Genomic DNA, 16,228 nt, shown 5'->3' with positions numbered 1-16,228 from the left:
TTTATACTAAAGTATAAAAATGTCACTAAACTTCAATTTAGTATACGATTCTATAACTATCGTTAATTGTTGTTAAAAGATGTTAACGAGATGTTGGCGTCGCTAATAACATGGACAACTAAATAATATAAACAGTCATTGAACTTTATATAAAAGTACAAATGTCACTAAACTTTGCACTAAAATTCAAAAAGATCACTCAATTTTATACTAAAATACAAAAACATTAGTATTTCGTTAGATTCTTTTAACGGCAATTGACAGTAATTATGAAATTTTATATTAAATTAAAATTCAATAACTTTTTTATTACAAATTCAAGTTCAGTAATCTTTTTATACCTTAAAATAAAGTTTATTAACTATTTATGTTATTTAGCAATTTTAAATGTCTTAAGAACTATTTGAACTTAAAAAGTAATACTACTTGTCCTATCGACCTAGTCACATTATTTAGACACACACACACACACAGAGTCACGTACATATTTCATACCCAAAAGACAACCCAAGCAGCTCGAGAGAAACCTACTTTGCATCAAACTGGGGCAGTTCCTCAAATGAATAGTCCTTTTTACACAGGGCATGACTGTGAGATTAATCCAAGGACGACTTCAATAAACAAGTGACATGAGCACAAGGGGAGGAACAGGGCTCGTGGTTGTGTGTCAAAAGGAGGAGGCAGTGAGTTGAGTCTCTCTGTTCAAGCCAATCTGGTAAAACCAATTGCGGCCCTTTATACTCAAATTGGTGGCTTCTTATCCCTTAAAAAGGGGCTTCAATATCTATGATTGTACTTGCAAAATTCCATGTCCATAGCCCCAAAGTGATGGATGGCTCAACTTGGTATCTAAGATTACAGAGTCACCGTCCCAGCTGAGTGAGGATTGAGTAGTATATATGTCTGAAGTTGTGAAAGGATAATAAATGATTAAATTCTTGGGATGATGATCTCCACTCCACTCCACTCATGCTAGTGATATACATACATACTTTTGGCAAAAAAGTAAGAATAATTAGCCAGACAAAGTTCAAGATATGTGTCGAGGAAAGGAATTTATTCATTCACTTATATGACACCCAACCCAACAAAAAAAGAAAATAAAAATTAAATTATTTCAAATTAATCAAAATCACAAGCGTTGCAATCGAACCAAATCAAATCGACATTCGCTAAATTCAGGCTCAGCTCGCAAGTCAATTTCTAAGTTTGAGGTTGAGCCATGTGAACCTAACTTGAGTTTACTTAGGCTCAACTTATCAAAAGTTTGACAAATAGAATTTGAGCTCGAACTCAAATTGACTAATAGGCTTGAACTTGCTAGCATTTGTTATTTTGTTTAAACATAATTTATTATTTTGTTTTATTGTATATATATATTATTTTATATTAAATGATTAAATTAATATATATATAGTAATTTCAAACATATTTACTTTAATTGTATTATTATAATAATTTAAATTTTGAAAATTTTATGTTAAATAATATATTTAAAAATTATAAGTAAATGAATTAATGTATTTATAAACAAACATGTTCACAAGATTTAACGAATCAAGTTTTATTTAGTTTAAACTCAACTCATTTACAAATTAAGCTGAAAGTCAACTCATTATTTTAACGAACAAAGTCGAATGAGTTTTTGTTAAATCAAATATTGAATTGCTTGAGAAAGGATATTTACGATGCTAAAAATCACTCTTGTAAAACCAAGAGCACGCACATATATATATATATATGATGGATATATCTATCTCTGTTTGCAGATAAGATTTCGATTCGTATTGTTGGATTGCATGTTTTGTCACTTCATTCGTAGAGTAGTCCGGCGAAGTGCCGTGGAGTCGGTGGTGCCGAATAACCCCCGATGTGCTCTAAGATGAGCAATTGATTGATTGAGATTGAGAGGTTCATTTCGATCCGCATGTGTTCTAATTTGCTTTCTGCAATCCGATTTACATTTTTTTTTTTTTTGCTTATTTTCTGTTGAATCTGAATCTGAGTAATCGTTAGCATTTGTAATCTAGCTTTTGGATGCAGTGATTCATTGGAACACGCTATTTTAGGTTTCACGAAAATGAAACGGTTCAAAACCTTTTTTTGATATTTTTTTTGAAGTTTTGATACAAAAAATATTTTGAAAATATCGAAACAACATCTTTGAGATGTTTATGTGCATCATAAAATAAAAAATTAAAAAATTTAAAAAAACAAAGTATAAACAGATAAAAGTAATTTAGAGAATAAATGTTACTCGAATAAAAAGAATATTACTCAATTAAGAATATCTTTTATTTGATTTACCTTTGTAAATAGATTTTGATGCAAAAATATTATTCGATTAAAGAAATATGTTACTTGAGTAAAAATAATATTATTCGATTAAAGACATTTCGGTAGATTCGATTATTTTAATTTTTTTTAATAAGAAGACCAAACCGAATCAAAATAATCAAAAAATTCAAATTTAAAAACTGAATTGAACCGAATCAAATCACTAATTCTAATTTTAATTATTTCAATTTAACTAAAATTTTACACAGTCCTAAAAATTAGACTCCCAACTTATTTTAGATTCCAAAGTTGTTTTTAATTCTAGCAAAGAATTAAAAAAAGGGGCGAAACAGGTCCGCCAGGCGCATTGCGGGTCGGCCCACCTACATGTCCAGTCTAGTCTAAGGCATCATCTGATTCATCTTACCATTCAGTGGACATGATAGAGCCAGACCAGCCATGTAGTATCTTCTAGTTGACAATCTTTCTTCTTAATTAATTGGGATATATAAGTGTATATATAAGATAAATTTATGGAAAATGTATATTAACTTAAAAATTACTCATTATAAGTACACAAAAAGTATGTTATGGGTCCTGATGCTTCAATACTAATTATTACAGGGTCCTGATGCAATCCAAGTCTTATTGATTTTGTTTGTAGGCGATTATGATTATCCATTAGAAGAATATATATAATGTCAATTCTATTCCTTGTCACAATTAACCAAAAAGAAAAACACCTCTGGTCCTTGTCTTAAGAGGGATTCGGCCATTATTTGTGATAAAACAAGTAAGTTTATACTTAATAGTACTGAAAAATCAAATCACACCAGATCAAGTCAAATCAAATCCAACTAAATTAACCAACTTTTAAACTTTAGGCTTTTTTGTCACTTGAATGTCTGTTATGTTCTTTTTTTTTTTTCTAATGTAAGAAACTTAAAAAGTCTTTCTATCACAGTCAATATTCGACTCCATATCCATCTCACCCTTTTTAAAACTCATGATTTACCCACTCTACAACTTAAATAAACGAATAAATTCATCGTAAATCAAAACTTGAGAGCCTAATTCCTCAGATAAATAGTCAATTAAAATCGAACTCACAACCTCGTAATATCTCAAATTTCCAAATGCGTGTAGCAACTCCTCTACACTACCCTAAGAGATTATTCTGTGATGTTAGTTACTGCTGAGATATTTGGAAATGTAAATGAAATACTGAAAAATTCATTCTTCTCTCCCATATATTTATTTTCTTCTTGTTGGAGGGTTTTAACATGTGTCGCAGTCTAATCATATATAATATTTGGTGGTATTATATAAATTTAAAATTAAAATAAAATGTATCCTTATTAACTACCATGTCTTCACCAACTAATTAAATGGAAAAACATGATTAAGTCGTGATTCCACATTCACAATAACAGTTGAAGTAACTATTTTCTTCAATGAATGTAACACAAGAATATAACAACACACCACTAGTTCAGCTGATTAAACCAGAACATAGCGAGAGAGACTGTCACAATACAGTAGAATCCGATTCAAAAAGGCAAAAAAATAAGAAAAGAAAGAACGGGCAAAGAGGACAGAGACCTAAAGAAGAAATAGTAAAGAATAAAGAATTGGATGCTAAATAATTTAGCTAGATACAAATGAGCAACACACCACGTCATCGTCTCAATTAAGGTACCTTGATGAATGAGCAAAGCCCCATAGCTGCAAGGATTAGAGTTGGGAAGAATGCATTAGATCTGACTGGATCCGGTCAGTAAATCGACAAAATACAAAAAGCTTCATTTTGTTTCCTTCTGTTCTTCGTTTATATTATTGGCAGCTTATTATTTTTCTTTTTTCCCCAAAAGAAACGAGCATGAAATGGCTGAAGCTGCAGTTAGATACACATTTTGCCAACCACGAGCGGGTAGGGCACGGCAACATGTTGCCAAATAGTGTGCTGTTTGTTTACTAGTCGTTGCTGGAGCATCCGAGGCAAGGCAGGTATTGGATAAGAGAACAAGGGCAAACAATCAAAATATGCTAGAACAGAGAGCTTAATCATGTCTTGCAACTTGACCAGCTCTCTAAGATGTGAACCAAACTGATAGTCGTCTAGTGCTAGTAGTACATATTTCAGGATATAGTCAAAATCCCAATTGAGTGCACAATTATCAATGCGAATATCTCAACCTTAGAATGAGAATTGGTATTGATTGGTCGTTGAAAGGTTGATGTGCGCAAGGTAGTGCGGGTATCTGTATCTTCGTTCCAATCACTTTAGAAAAGATTAATTGAACCCGTTCGTATTTGACCGATCGAACTTATCTTTAAGGTGAATCAAAAGGACGGCCAAGGACTAGGTTGGGACTTGATTGAGTGGGACTTAACTAAGGACGTGGATGTTGATACAACAAGGAAAAAGTGTAAGAAAGAACATAACCGACTAGCTTAGTTGTCAAAAAGAAGATGCACTAAGGCACAAATTAGTGCTTGGGACCTAGGCGCAAAGGGAAGCGCAAGCCTTAGGCACATGAGGCACAGATTTATTTAGAATGCTTATAAAATACTCATACACTATTATTTTCAATATGTAAAAGGAGATGGATGCAAACTCAAAAAATTATAAATGACAACTAACCAACCCTATAATAACAATTAATATTATTGCATAAAAACAATTAGTTTCTTCCAACTGCAAAAGAGATTTGTGGAAAGAAAAAATAATAGAACATATAGCAAAAAACAATTAGTTTCTTCTATTTTGAAATTAGACGATACAAAAAGAAAATAATAGCAGAACACACAGCACAAAAGTTGTAGAAAAACAATTATTTTTTTAAAAAATTGCAAAAAAAAATAGAAAAGAGAAAAAAAAAACAATAGATCACACAATGAAAACATTTGTTTCTTAGCAATTAATTTCTTCTAAATTGCAACATAAATTAGAAGAAAGGAGAAAATTAAGAGTAAAACACACAACAAAAAAACAATTACAACATAGAATTAATTTTTTTTTTTAAATTGCAAAAGACATTAGAAGATAAACAAAAATAAAGCAGAACGCAAACATGAGTGGTTCTCTAGAGTGAACATCACTACCAAAGGATCCTGGCGAGTGGAAGATCCAGGCTCCAGCAGACCTCCAACTTATGCTGCTAGGTTTGCCTCTCGAAAATGTTCAAGAATATGCAATCAAATCAACAAGAAATAAGATTTCGGATGACAAATGGACAAGAAATAGAATCTTAACATACTTACATGTACAAGGAATGCGCCTCATGCCCCTTGAGCCTTGCACCTTGCATGAGGCTAGGCAGCACCTCAAGCATGGCGCTGCACCTTAGTGGTGATGAGGAGCACAGAGCTGTGCCTCGTGCCTAGGCTTGCCTTTGACAACTATACTGACTTGTGTGGTTGACTCTTAAGATATGAGGGGTTTTACTGAATAGACACTGTTAAACATGTCTTCTCACTTTCCCTTTCAAGAAAGGAAGAGATTGAAGAACCAATGCTGAGAAAAGTATTGTGTATAGCAAAGTTCTTCTGAAGTTGTGTACAATATGCCTGTCTTTTCCAGCTTTATCCTTAGAAGATGCATATAAGTTGAAACCATTTCCATCTACAATACAAAAGTTCCATTCCTGATATCTCTTTAGCCTTTTCTCTTGTCTATGTCTTCTAGCTATCCATTTCTTAACTGTCAATCCTCAGTCATCAGTCTACTTATATCATAAAGAACATGCAAGTAGGAGTAAATACTACAAAGAATTGGCAAGAAGTAGATAACATAAGTTAAAAAACAATCAGCATTACCTCAACATTCTTCAATTCAAACTCTTGGCTATGGGCCAGGCTTAGGTTCCCAAATGTTTCACAAGGTCCACTTGTTCCATTCATCCTTTTCATAGAAAATTTAAGAGTCAAAACAGAAGAAGCTAGCTACATTCACTATAAATGGGCATATGGAATATAAACCTAAATTAGATATTTGGTGAGAAAGAAAATTACAGATCTCCATCTAAGCATAAAGCAAAGTTTCCTCCTCCACCAAGCGCGAGTAAGTCGTTTAAACACAAGTAAAAATACCGATTGGCACCTGTCAAAGTAGAACAGCCATCTTATGTCGATAAATCACTTCAACAGCCTATTAACGATTTCAAACAGTAAAGATCATGCACCATTTATTTATTTATTTATTTTGTTGGGGAGTTTGTGGGGGAAGGTCAAAGAAGATGGCATTTGGTGCAACCCAAATGGTACTTCCCATGAGTTGGTTCAACATGATAGAGATGCTGAATAAGACATGTGTTAAATGGCAAGTGTAAGGAGTATACAAATTAAAGATATCTAAAATTTATAAATGCCTACACCAAATACAAGATGATTGACTCAAGTATTGACAATAACAACGGTTATTATACAATAACAGTCATGGGAAAAATTTTACAAGCAACAGTACAATGTTACATGTTGATAAATTAATAAGCTTCTATGAAATAGAAGTCTCTGGTTATTATATACAAAAGCAGACCTTGATCATTACAAGACATTCTGAAGCAACCACTACTTATATGGGCTGGTAAGGACACAAGTGCAGAGTTCCAGCTGTAGCAACCACACATCCCGAAGATGGGTAAAGAAGTAACATAAATCAATGCAGTTGCCATGATACTAGATGCATAGAGATGAATTGCTTACCAGTTGGCCTAAATAACCTTGGGGCACCGTAAATAGTTGTAAACACAAATGTTTGGTTTGTCCCCTATAAAAAATATTTAGTAAAAGACGTCAAACATCAGCAGGCTTTGAATATCAAAAGTAAATGACAAGGAAACAAGAAAAAATTATCAAAGAGTGTTTTGTGTGCTTCTTTAGAGTAACTTCACAGTTTTGATAACCTACTTACCTGATACTTTCTCTTTGGGGTAGGCTTAAGAGGACACTCTAGAAGCCCACCAAACACAGCACCACGCTTATCTCCAACAATCTAAAATTGTACAATCCAAGTAAGATCAACTCATGTCTAAAATTACAACAAAATAATCTGTGAGAGCACCAAACTGTAACTTCCTGAGGAGAAATCAATGAACCCTAGAGCTGTAAAAACATTTTCCTAGAATACAGATATGGACATACCAGCAAACAAGGACCAGGGAGATCAGCACTTCTACGAATAAGTGTACGGAGTGATATACCATGTTTTACCGTACTGCCCTTCATTGCAAAGAAGATATATCAAGATCAAATCAGGCATCCCAACAAATTCCAAGGAACATATTGAATTCCAATGAGAACATACCTATACAACAGGACCCATTGACAACCTTTCACTATATTAGGAAGGGCAGACAGAAGAAACTCATACAAATTTGCAGAAATAAAAGAAGATTCCTCAGTGAGGTAAGGCATAGCGCTCTCCCCGTCATGTTGGTCCGTAGCATCTTCAAACATGTCTGAACTGCTGGTGCTTCTCCAAGAGCCCGGGTCTTCAACTTCATGGTTAATTCCCTTGTTCTCACATTTAATACTCCTTAGAGGTCCCTTGTTCTCACATTCAATACTCCTTCCAGACCCATGTTCTCGATCTTCCCTGTGAGAGATTGGAGTTTCTTTGTTCTCACATGCATGATCAAATTCCTTATCATCCCTATCCAAGGGTTGATATGTAGTTGGACTGTTCCATTTAACAGAAGGTGATTGAATTGGCAAGTTATCATCCCTATCCTTGTCAGATCTGGAGCTATCAAAGCTTGAGGAGGGGAGAATGTAGGAAAACATCGAAGAAAATGATTTTCCCTGGGAGTATGACCTGACCTACACGTTTAAAATATAGCGTTACAAACACTCGCATAATCAAAACAAAAAGATACAAATGAAACGGCCGGCAGATTTCTCCATTCCATTCAATGTGCTACTTGAGCAAACAAATATCATATCAACCAACAAGAAAAAAAAAAAAAGAAAAGCTACTAAAACTTGAATTAAAATGTAGCATTTATCCACCAATGAACTACAATAGCAAACGACTGATATATGAAACTGATTCATTAACTCAAAAGGTGTAGCTGAACCATTGTTTTAGTAACCAGTTGACCTGCAAACATGGCATGCAAAACGTGAACTAAGACTCAGGCAGAAAATAAATAACTGCATTTTTTAGCAATGAAAAGTATTTTGGACAAGTACATCATTATAAGTATAGCTTTCACTAAACATAAATTCAATTGCACAAATGCATTATTCCCAAAAGAAAGGGGAACAAAACAAAAATTGCATGCTAGCAGTCTAACATAGTAATCTTCATGTGCCACAGAAAGTTCGTAAAAACAAAAAGAAAGCACAGAGTTTTCCATCGGGGAAACACCATGGCCATAATTCAGTGAAGCGTACACGGAATCAAATTCAAAAGGCATGCACATAAGTGACCTAGAAAAATAAAATAAAATCAGCTCAATTTAAGTAATATTTCAACAAGCAGCAATTCCTAGCCAACTACCATATTCTCCTGATGCAAACATCAAATCAACCTTGTGCATCCAAATATGGTTCAAACTTCAAAAGAGTAGCCAACTATTCATAGTTCCCAAAGTTTTAATTTTTAAATGCTTCACACAGCTTTCCTGCAGCAACAATGGCCAATTAAAACAACAGATCTCGCTTCCTGCAAAGCGAGCATTGAGAACAAAGACCAGATCGATCTTGCGAGCAAATCAATCTAGCCAAATCAGCATTAATTTACATGACACACATAAAACTACATATACAGATTATCGATCGAGACACAAGAAGAGCTTACCTGAGAATTGCGGAGAGCTGCCGGAGAATGAGGATCCGACGAATCAGAGAAGAGGTGGGAGATCTTCTCCGATACCTTCTCCTTCCACGAAAGCATTGTTTGTTTTGTCGATAAATAAATAAATAAATTGGGAAAAACAATGGAATCAGAAGAATCAGAACAATTCACAAACCCTAAATCTGAACTGCATACATCATCATGCTGATACCAATCTAGAGAGAGAAAAAGAGGAGGAAGCCGAGTCGTGTTTTGGAATCGTTACGTATGTATGTAGGTGTGTGTGTGTGTGTGTGTATATATATATATATATCGCGTATTCCTTCCTTCTCGATGGAGACAAAACAGAGGAGTCGCAGCGTCGGCGAAGGAGAGAAACACGAGTGGTTATAATAATAATAATCTATGTAGGCATATACGCACATGTATTCCCATACAAATGTCCCTCGATTTTGTCATTTTTGTCGTGTGCCATTTCTAACTCAAATCTTGATCTACTGTGTCTCTTAATTATTATCTTATTTTATAATAATTGAATATTTTTCTGTCCAATCATGCAATATGTGTAGTCAGTAGATAAAAAGGTATTTAATTATTACAAAATTAAATAATTAAGATACACAATAGACCAAAATTTGAGTTAGAGGTGTACACGGCTAAAATACACAAAGTTTAGATGTATCATTAATCAAAATAATTTTATACAGTTACAAATTGTGTCTTTATTTTAAGGTATGGTAGTCAATGTAGCATTATATCTTATAAGATGATATCCGTTGCATGAGTTTGGAAATTTGGGATGCTGTATCGTTGTGAGTTCGATCATGTTAACATTCAATTTTAGTCATTCGTGATTCGTTTGGACCACAGTGAGTGAGTTCAAGATGCAAGGAGGAATAACAAGATGAGAAGAACATAAAGAGTTTTCACGTGATTCGATCAGAATGATATCTACTCCATAACTGTATCTTGATTATTCTTCCAGAGTGGTAGTATCTAATTATTCTTCTTCTTGTTGTCTTTAACGACATTCATGACTCCTATTTATAATGAAGAGTGTTTACAGTTTGCATAAGATATAAAAAGATGACATAATGGGAGATAAACAGTCTTTATCATTTGCATAAAATAGGAAGTAGGATTCTCATTACAAGGGATATGGCTCATCTCAGATAAAATAAATGAGTCTTTATCTCTGGCTGTTCAGTAGCTTTGTTGTTTATGCGAGTTGGAAGATTTAGACCAGCGAGCTGAACGATTGAGCCAGCGAATTAGGGACTTTATTGGGAGCTCGTTAAATCGATCGCTGGGAGTTCACTAAGAGCTTGTTTGGTTCCGCGATATGAGCTCGAACTTAAGCGATGTGTGGATTTCCCTTGATGAGCTTGCTAGGGTCTCCTGGGTCTTAAGTGATTGGGTCGGCTTGCTAAACTGGGTCTAACCCATAAGTAGTTGTGCGAGAAATATATATAACAGATCATGTCTTTGTGTAGACCTATATAATCAACTGTGTTTATTCGAAGGGTCAGGCTCTCGAGTTTTGCCTCGTGATAAATTTGTCCTTTCACTTAGAGTTATGGAGCAGATAGATCGTAAATTTTAAAGAATATGATATAGGTTCGAGTTAAAGGCTAATTGTGATAAAGAGACCTCTCGATTTTTTCACGTTATAAAAAATATATATATATAGTGAATTATTTGATATTTTTAAAATAAAATTACCAATTTAGCCTCTGAATGTGTGGTGGCTTATTTAACATCAAACTGATCAATAATGCATTAATAATGAGACTGATCAAATATATAAAACATAAAGTAAAATAATTTCTTATTTTTTAAGAAAAATAGTAATTAAAGTATTTTATAAATATAAATTATAGTACCAAGTACTTGCTAAATTATATTATAATAATTATTTATTAATATATGTATGTGTCGGAATAATTTAGTTAATTAAATGATTCAAAACACATATATTTAATACTAACTAATAAAATTATTTAAATTTTAAAAATAAGATGTAATAAATATATATTATTTGAAAATCATAAATATTTATTTTTTATTATAAAAATTTCGAGAGATCCCCAATTAAAGCATAGTTTTTGTCCGACACCTTCCCACCATCTCAAAGACCTAGACCCCTTTACCTTTGGCCTAAGCAGACAAATAAGTGAGTTGCAGACCGAAATCTAATGCCTAGCCTCTCGAATTGATACAAATTATTAATAGTCATACGAAAGTAGACTCGAACCCATAATTTTACGATAATTTAAACTCTCAAACATATACAATGGACCATCAGTGTTACGTCTACGAATTGAACATTTGTTATTACCCTAAATAAATTTAATAGGGATAAATAATAACTTGTAAATCAATAACCCTCAATAAATACATTAAAATTTATGTATTCATCTTGACCTATTGGCTATCAAGTCCTATGTTTAAGAATCAAATTGTATTTGTTATAGGAGAGTAAAAGTTTAGTTTATTCAAATTAAGTGAACCGAATTGATTGAATTTATCAGTTCAGTTAGATTTTTTCTTTTTTGTATTAGTTTAGTTAGGTTAATTTTTTTAAAAAATTCAATTTTTTAATTGTAAGAACCAAATTAATCAAATCAATCAAAATTTTAAATGATATTATTTTGATATTTATAAAATAATTTTTAATTTTAATTTTGTGTATTTTTTATCGATTATTTTGATTTTATTCGATATAATCGATTCGACTTGAATTTAGATTTTTGAGTTATCAATTAATTTAATTTTAAATGAATTGATTGGTTTGATTTTATTTTATTTTTTAATTTAATTCTATCAATTCCGATTTGCACACCCTAGTATTTGCATTCATTGAAGTGAAGGTGAAAGCAAATTGATGTGGTCACTAATTAAGACCCGACCCAACTAAATCGGAACAATATCATCGAAATAGTAACGTCAAAATAATATTTTAATACTTCTTAAATTTTAGAATTTTACTTGATTTAGAATTATAGTTCATATTTCTACTTAATTTAGGATTTTACTTAATTTATGATTCTATTTTATGTTTGATTAGAATTTTATTTTTATTAGAATTCTAGTTGAATTTTACTTAAGATTTTTTTCTATTAAGATTCTAGTTGAATTTTATTTACAAATATTAGATAAATTTGAATTAGACAAATACTATAAATGTACCTAAAAATTAGGGATTGTAATTAAGTTTTCTCAATACAAATTTTATCAACCTATTTGTATTTTCTTAACAAAAATAAGTTTTTTTTTACATTTTCTTGAAAATTAAAATTTAACCATTAAAATTTATTATTTTAAAGATTTATTTTGATGAGTCTTTTTCACAAAGAATCAATCATAATCATCACCTTCATAGCTGGACACCTTGAGAAGACACTCAGCAGAGTTCAAGATAATGCAACATGATCGGACCAACATAATCAATCTCTTTCCTTGTCAACGAATACTTGATTGGGTTCTCTTTTATGCTCATACAATTCATTATCACAACAAAAAAGGCAAATGATTATCAGTAATTTTGGTTGTTTTGACGTAATATTAGAGACTTAATTTGTGCCTATAATACACGAAAATATTTTAAGGGTCTCAGTTAAGTGTTTTTGGAATATTTTTTATACTAAAATGTTGAAAAATATAAAAAAATATTTTTAAATTATTTCTATAATTTTAAAAACGTTTCTAGGTCATTTCATAGTATTAAAAAAATATCGAAAACTAGTTTTTGTTTAGGAAGAAATTAAAGAAAAAAAGTTATATTTCTAAAATAGTTGGAGATTGAATTTTTTTCATCTTTAATTCAAAATTTATATTTATTTTTAAAAATTATATATACAAAAAAGTTCATATATTTTTTATTTAAGCATTTTTTATATTTTTATTTCTTATATTTTAAAAAATATTATTATTTTTAATTTTATTTCATATTATATCTATTTCTAATTTTGATAGAACCTAGATGTATACTATGCAATATAGTACATTTAATTATACTTACTTTATTTATTAATGGAATTTCGTAATACTAAAATAACTTATTTATTTATATAATAAGATAGGTGTGCAGTGAGAGTGGATTGAACCAATGATGCATTTAATTATTAAAACCTGGAAGTGACCCCTAAATCTTATTGCTTGCAGCCCACCCTAAGTAGATTAGGTGTGGATCATGTCCCCCTGGTTTTACTTTGCTAAACCATCAATAATGGGAGTATTACTCAGCTTAGACATCCCTGGACCATTCATGTAATGGCATAGCCCATTTAGCCATTTCCTAGTCTCCAAGCTCCATTCATGTCAATGAATGATGGTCCTGTTAAGAGTGAATACTGAACACTGCATTTTTTTGCCCTTAATGTCAAAGCCTATCTTAATTGTGATGCACTTTGGTCAAACTTCAGAGCCCCCTCCCCATATTCCTTCTACTTTTTTCAAATCTTCTAATATTTTATGGAAAACATTTTGTTCTCATTCTCTGCAAATATATAAATCAACTATTTAAATAAAAGATGAACAGGTTAAGCAGTAAAAGGGAAATTATTGTTTTTGTCACAGTATTATCAGATATTTGCTTTTCACACCCTCATCTCTGCACCAACCTGGTTAGACAGAGGAATAGGTCGTTCAGAAAAAGAGGAGGAGAATCCCAAAACACCATGAAATCCTAAAGTAACACCCTCTTTTTATGAGCAAAAAGAAGGAGAAAATCAAAGCATCAACTCAAAACCCTAAAATCTCTCCTCATTTTTATCCAAAACCCTCAAGAATCTGGCCTGAACCAGCCATGATTTGATGTATCAGCCGCCTTGGCTTCACCTCCACACACAAATGGGTTTACCCAGAAAGCACTTTCCCCTCTTTTCCCTTTTCCTGGTCCTCTTTGCCAAACTAGAGCACTTCCCACAAGCTGAATCTGCATCTGATTACACCACCCTGGTGTACAAGGGCTGTGCCAAGCAGGCTTTGTCAGATCCAACTGGGGTTTACTCGCAGGCCATCTCAGCCCTGTTTGGCACCTTGATTGCACAGTCTTCCAAATCCAAGTTCTTCAAGGCCACCACTGGCAGCGGCCAAACCACCGTCTCTGGCCTCTTCCAGTGCAGAGGTGACCTCAGTAATGTTGATTGCTACAACTGCGTCAGCAAGCTGCCAATCCTCATTGACAAGCTCTGCGGTCAGCTTGTTGCAGCCAGGGTCCAGCTCTTGGGCTGCTATATGTTGTATGAAATTGCTGGCTTTCCTCAGGTCTCTGGCATGGATCTGCTGTACAAGACTTGCAGTGGGAAGAATGCTCCAGGAAGTGGGTTTGAAGAGAAGAGGGACACTGCCTTGTCATCATTGGAGAATGGGATTGGAAGTGGCAATGGATTCTATACAACAAGCTACTCCTCTGTGTATGTTCTGGGGCAATGTGAAGGAGATTTGGGGTCTGCAGATTGCGGGGACTGTGTGAAAAGTGCTGTTCAGAGATCCCAGGTTGAGTGTGGAAGCTCCATTTCTGGCCAAGTCTATCTCAACAAGTGCTTCATTAGCTATAGTTTCTACCCTAATGGGGTCCCCAAAAGTTCCTCTTCTTCTTCTCCTTCTTCTTCATCATCATCATCAACATCATCAGCTTCATCATATGATTCCTTATCTTCTCCATCAGGTGTGCGTGAAAGAAATCTTCCTTTTGCTTTCCCCCTTGTTTAGTTAATGTATAGGTGTAAATAAAAGGGTTTATTGTTCTGTAGGATCAGGGCAAGATACAAAGAAGACAGTAGCTATTATATTAGGAGGAGCACTAGGAGTGGGGTTTATAGTTATTTGCTTGATGTTTGCTAAAGGATTAATGAAAGAAACATGATGGTGAGTATATGGATAGATCCAGAGCAAAATCTTCTTTTATTGATTTTTTTCTGGTAAGTGTCCATTTCATTAGAATGGTCTCTTGTCTGATGGATTTGTTTAACTCTGTGCTACTCTCTGCAGATTTTTGAAAGCAGAAGATGGGATTAAAGAGCTAGCCCCCTTTTCAGGCTGATTCTTTTCTTTTCATTTGTAAGAGAATTTTTTTTTTTTTTTTTTTTTTATGCTGGGGAATTCTTGTTATAGGTAAGAAACTGCTTGGATAGAGAGAATTTAAAGGAAAGATGTAAGAATGCTTGTCTTTTTGAACGGTGAAGAAAGCTGTGGAATGAGAATTTGATGAGTTTTGGCCCCTTTTCTCCACTTGCCATGTGGTTGTTTGTTTCTTTTCCTTCCTGTCCTGAACGATGCATCTCTGTTTTCTTGGCTGCTTTTTATGCTTTTCAGAAAGCAGTCTCTGCAGGCGTGCTCCTTTTGTTTTCTCAAGATTAACATACGAGACCTGCATTAATTGGTGCCTAATTTGCTCCAATTTCATTGCCATATTCAATTCAATTGCCCTTGCATTGGGCTAGGTCTCCAGTTTGAGTTTCGCGATCTAGTGTCATGTAATATAATACACTATTTAAGGGTTGAAAAATTCATGATGCTATAGAAAAAGACAGTTTTATAAAAATAAATTGTAAGGGCAGGCCAAAAAATTGTACGATAGTTTTACAAACTAATAGTTTTTTTAGAATAAAAATAAATGATTGTGTAATTTTACGTAAATAGAATCGAATTCACAACTTTACGATATTCTAAACTTCCAAATGGATCTGATGAACCGTCTACGCTATCCTAATAAATTTACAAAATAATAAATTTATGAAATAAATTTTTTTATAGTAATAATTTTCTTAAAAAAAAGCATGGATTGCATTTTGATTATATATTGGCAAATTGGTATTTGCATGTAATATGATTTAGGGGTGTTATTAGATACATATTGCATACAACACTGCAGTGTTGTATGTAGTATGTTGCCCATGACAGTATATCAATTGATCACCCTTATTTGGTTTGGATGAACCCAGAAGCCCAACAAAAGGACTCAAACCTGATTTGGTTTGGTTGTGATGAGTGCTCCACAGTTGTATTTTAAATAATTGCTTGCTCCACTTTGTTCTAATTTCACAACGCTCCTCCTCTCAACTTAATTTGACTTCTTCTCTTCTTTTCTGCACTTTATGAGAATAGTTTGCATTATTAGGGCTTACTTTTTGTAAAGATACAATGGAA

At 33.1% G+C, this 16,228-nt stretch overlaps 2 protein-coding genes across 9 annotated transcripts; one reads left to right on the top strand and one right to left on the bottom strand.

The window, feature by feature from the left end:
* Positions 1 to 3,697: 3,697 nt before the first annotated feature.
* LOC127799395 (uncharacterized) lies at positions 3,698 to 9,427 on the bottom strand. 3 transcript variants are annotated; one of them, XR_008022616.1, is made up of 9 exons: positions 9,080 to 9,427; positions 7,583 to 8,097; positions 7,420 to 7,492; positions 7,190 to 7,270; positions 6,982 to 7,045; positions 6,292 to 6,379; positions 6,097 to 6,181; positions 5,383 to 5,980; positions 3,698 to 4,002 (listed from the first exon to the last, which is right to left on the bottom strand). XR_008022616.1 is itself a non-coding variant. In XM_052333396.1 (8 exons), exons 2-8 carry the CDS (start codon positions 8,059 to 8,061, stop codon positions 3,964 to 3,966), a joined length of 909 nt encoding a protein of 302 aa, XP_052189356.1. In that variant the 5' UTR covers positions 8,062 to 8,092; positions 9,080 to 9,426; the 3' UTR covers positions 3,698 to 3,963. The 3 variants fall into 3 exon arrangements, 2 of the variants coding, with proteins under 2 accessions (XP_052189356.1, XP_052189355.1); XM_052333396.1 differs by lacking the exon at positions 5,383 to 5,980 and having other exon boundaries at positions 7,583 to 8,092; positions 9,080 to 9,426; XM_052333395.1 differs by lacking the exon at positions 5,383 to 5,980 and having other exon boundaries at positions 9,080 to 9,422.
* Positions 9,428 to 13,631: 4,204 nt separating this feature from the next.
* LOC127799394 (plasmodesmata-located protein 2-like) lies at positions 13,632 to 15,301 on the top strand. Of its 6 annotated transcripts, none has more exons than XM_052333392.1 (3): positions 13,633 to 14,747; positions 14,839 to 14,947; positions 15,071 to 15,301. In XM_052333392.1, the coding sequence occupies exons 1-2, from the start codon at positions 13,892 to 13,894 to the stop codon at positions 14,943 to 14,945; spliced, it is 963 nt and encodes a 320-aa protein (XP_052189352.1). In that variant the 5' UTR covers positions 13,633 to 13,891; the 3' UTR covers positions 14,946 to 14,947; positions 15,071 to 15,301. The 6 variants fall into 6 exon arrangements, 5 of the variants coding, with proteins under 5 accessions (XP_052189353.1, XP_052189352.1, XP_052189354.1 ...); XR_008022615.1 differs by having other exon boundaries at positions 13,635 to 14,747; positions 14,833 to 15,000; XM_052333390.1 differs by having other exon boundaries at positions 13,636 to 14,747; positions 14,833 to 14,947.
* The last annotated feature ends 927 nt before the right edge of the window (positions 15,302 to 16,228 follow it).

The sequence above is a fragment of the Diospyros lotus genome, chromosome 4 (assembly GCF_014633365.1).
Source record: "Diospyros lotus cultivar Yz01 chromosome 4, ASM1463336v1, whole genome shotgun sequence".
Taxonomy (NCBI): domain Eukaryota; kingdom Viridiplantae; phylum Streptophyta; class Magnoliopsida; order Ericales; family Ebenaceae; genus Diospyros; species Diospyros lotus.
The sequence above is the reverse complement of the archived record's forward strand: the minus strand, read 5'-3'. Positions and strand labels throughout refer to the sequence as shown.

Excerpts from the sequence above, each read along its gene's own strand:
- LOC127799395 (XM_052333395.1), bottom strand. The coding sequence starts at position 9,175 with ATGCTTTCGTGGAAGGAGAAGGTATCGGAGAAGATCTCCCACCTCTTC. Across the intron at positions 8,098-9,079 it reads CAGCTCTCCGCAATTCTCAG|GTCAGGTCATACTCCCAGGG; the intron begins GTAAGCTCTTCT and ends TTAAACGTGTAG. Across the intron at positions 7,271-7,419 it reads TCCCTGGTCCTTGTTTGCTG|ATTGTTGGAGATAAGCGTGG; the intron begins GTATGTCCATAT and ends GTACAATTTTAG.
- LOC127799394 (XM_052333391.1), top strand. The coding sequence starts at position 13,892 with ATGTATCAGCCGCCTTGGCTTCACCTCCACACACAAATGGGTTTACCC. Across the intron at positions 14,748-14,832 it reads TTCCTTATCTTCTCCATCAG|GATCAGGGCAAGATACAAAG; the intron begins GTGTGCGTGAAA and ends ATTGTTCTGTAG.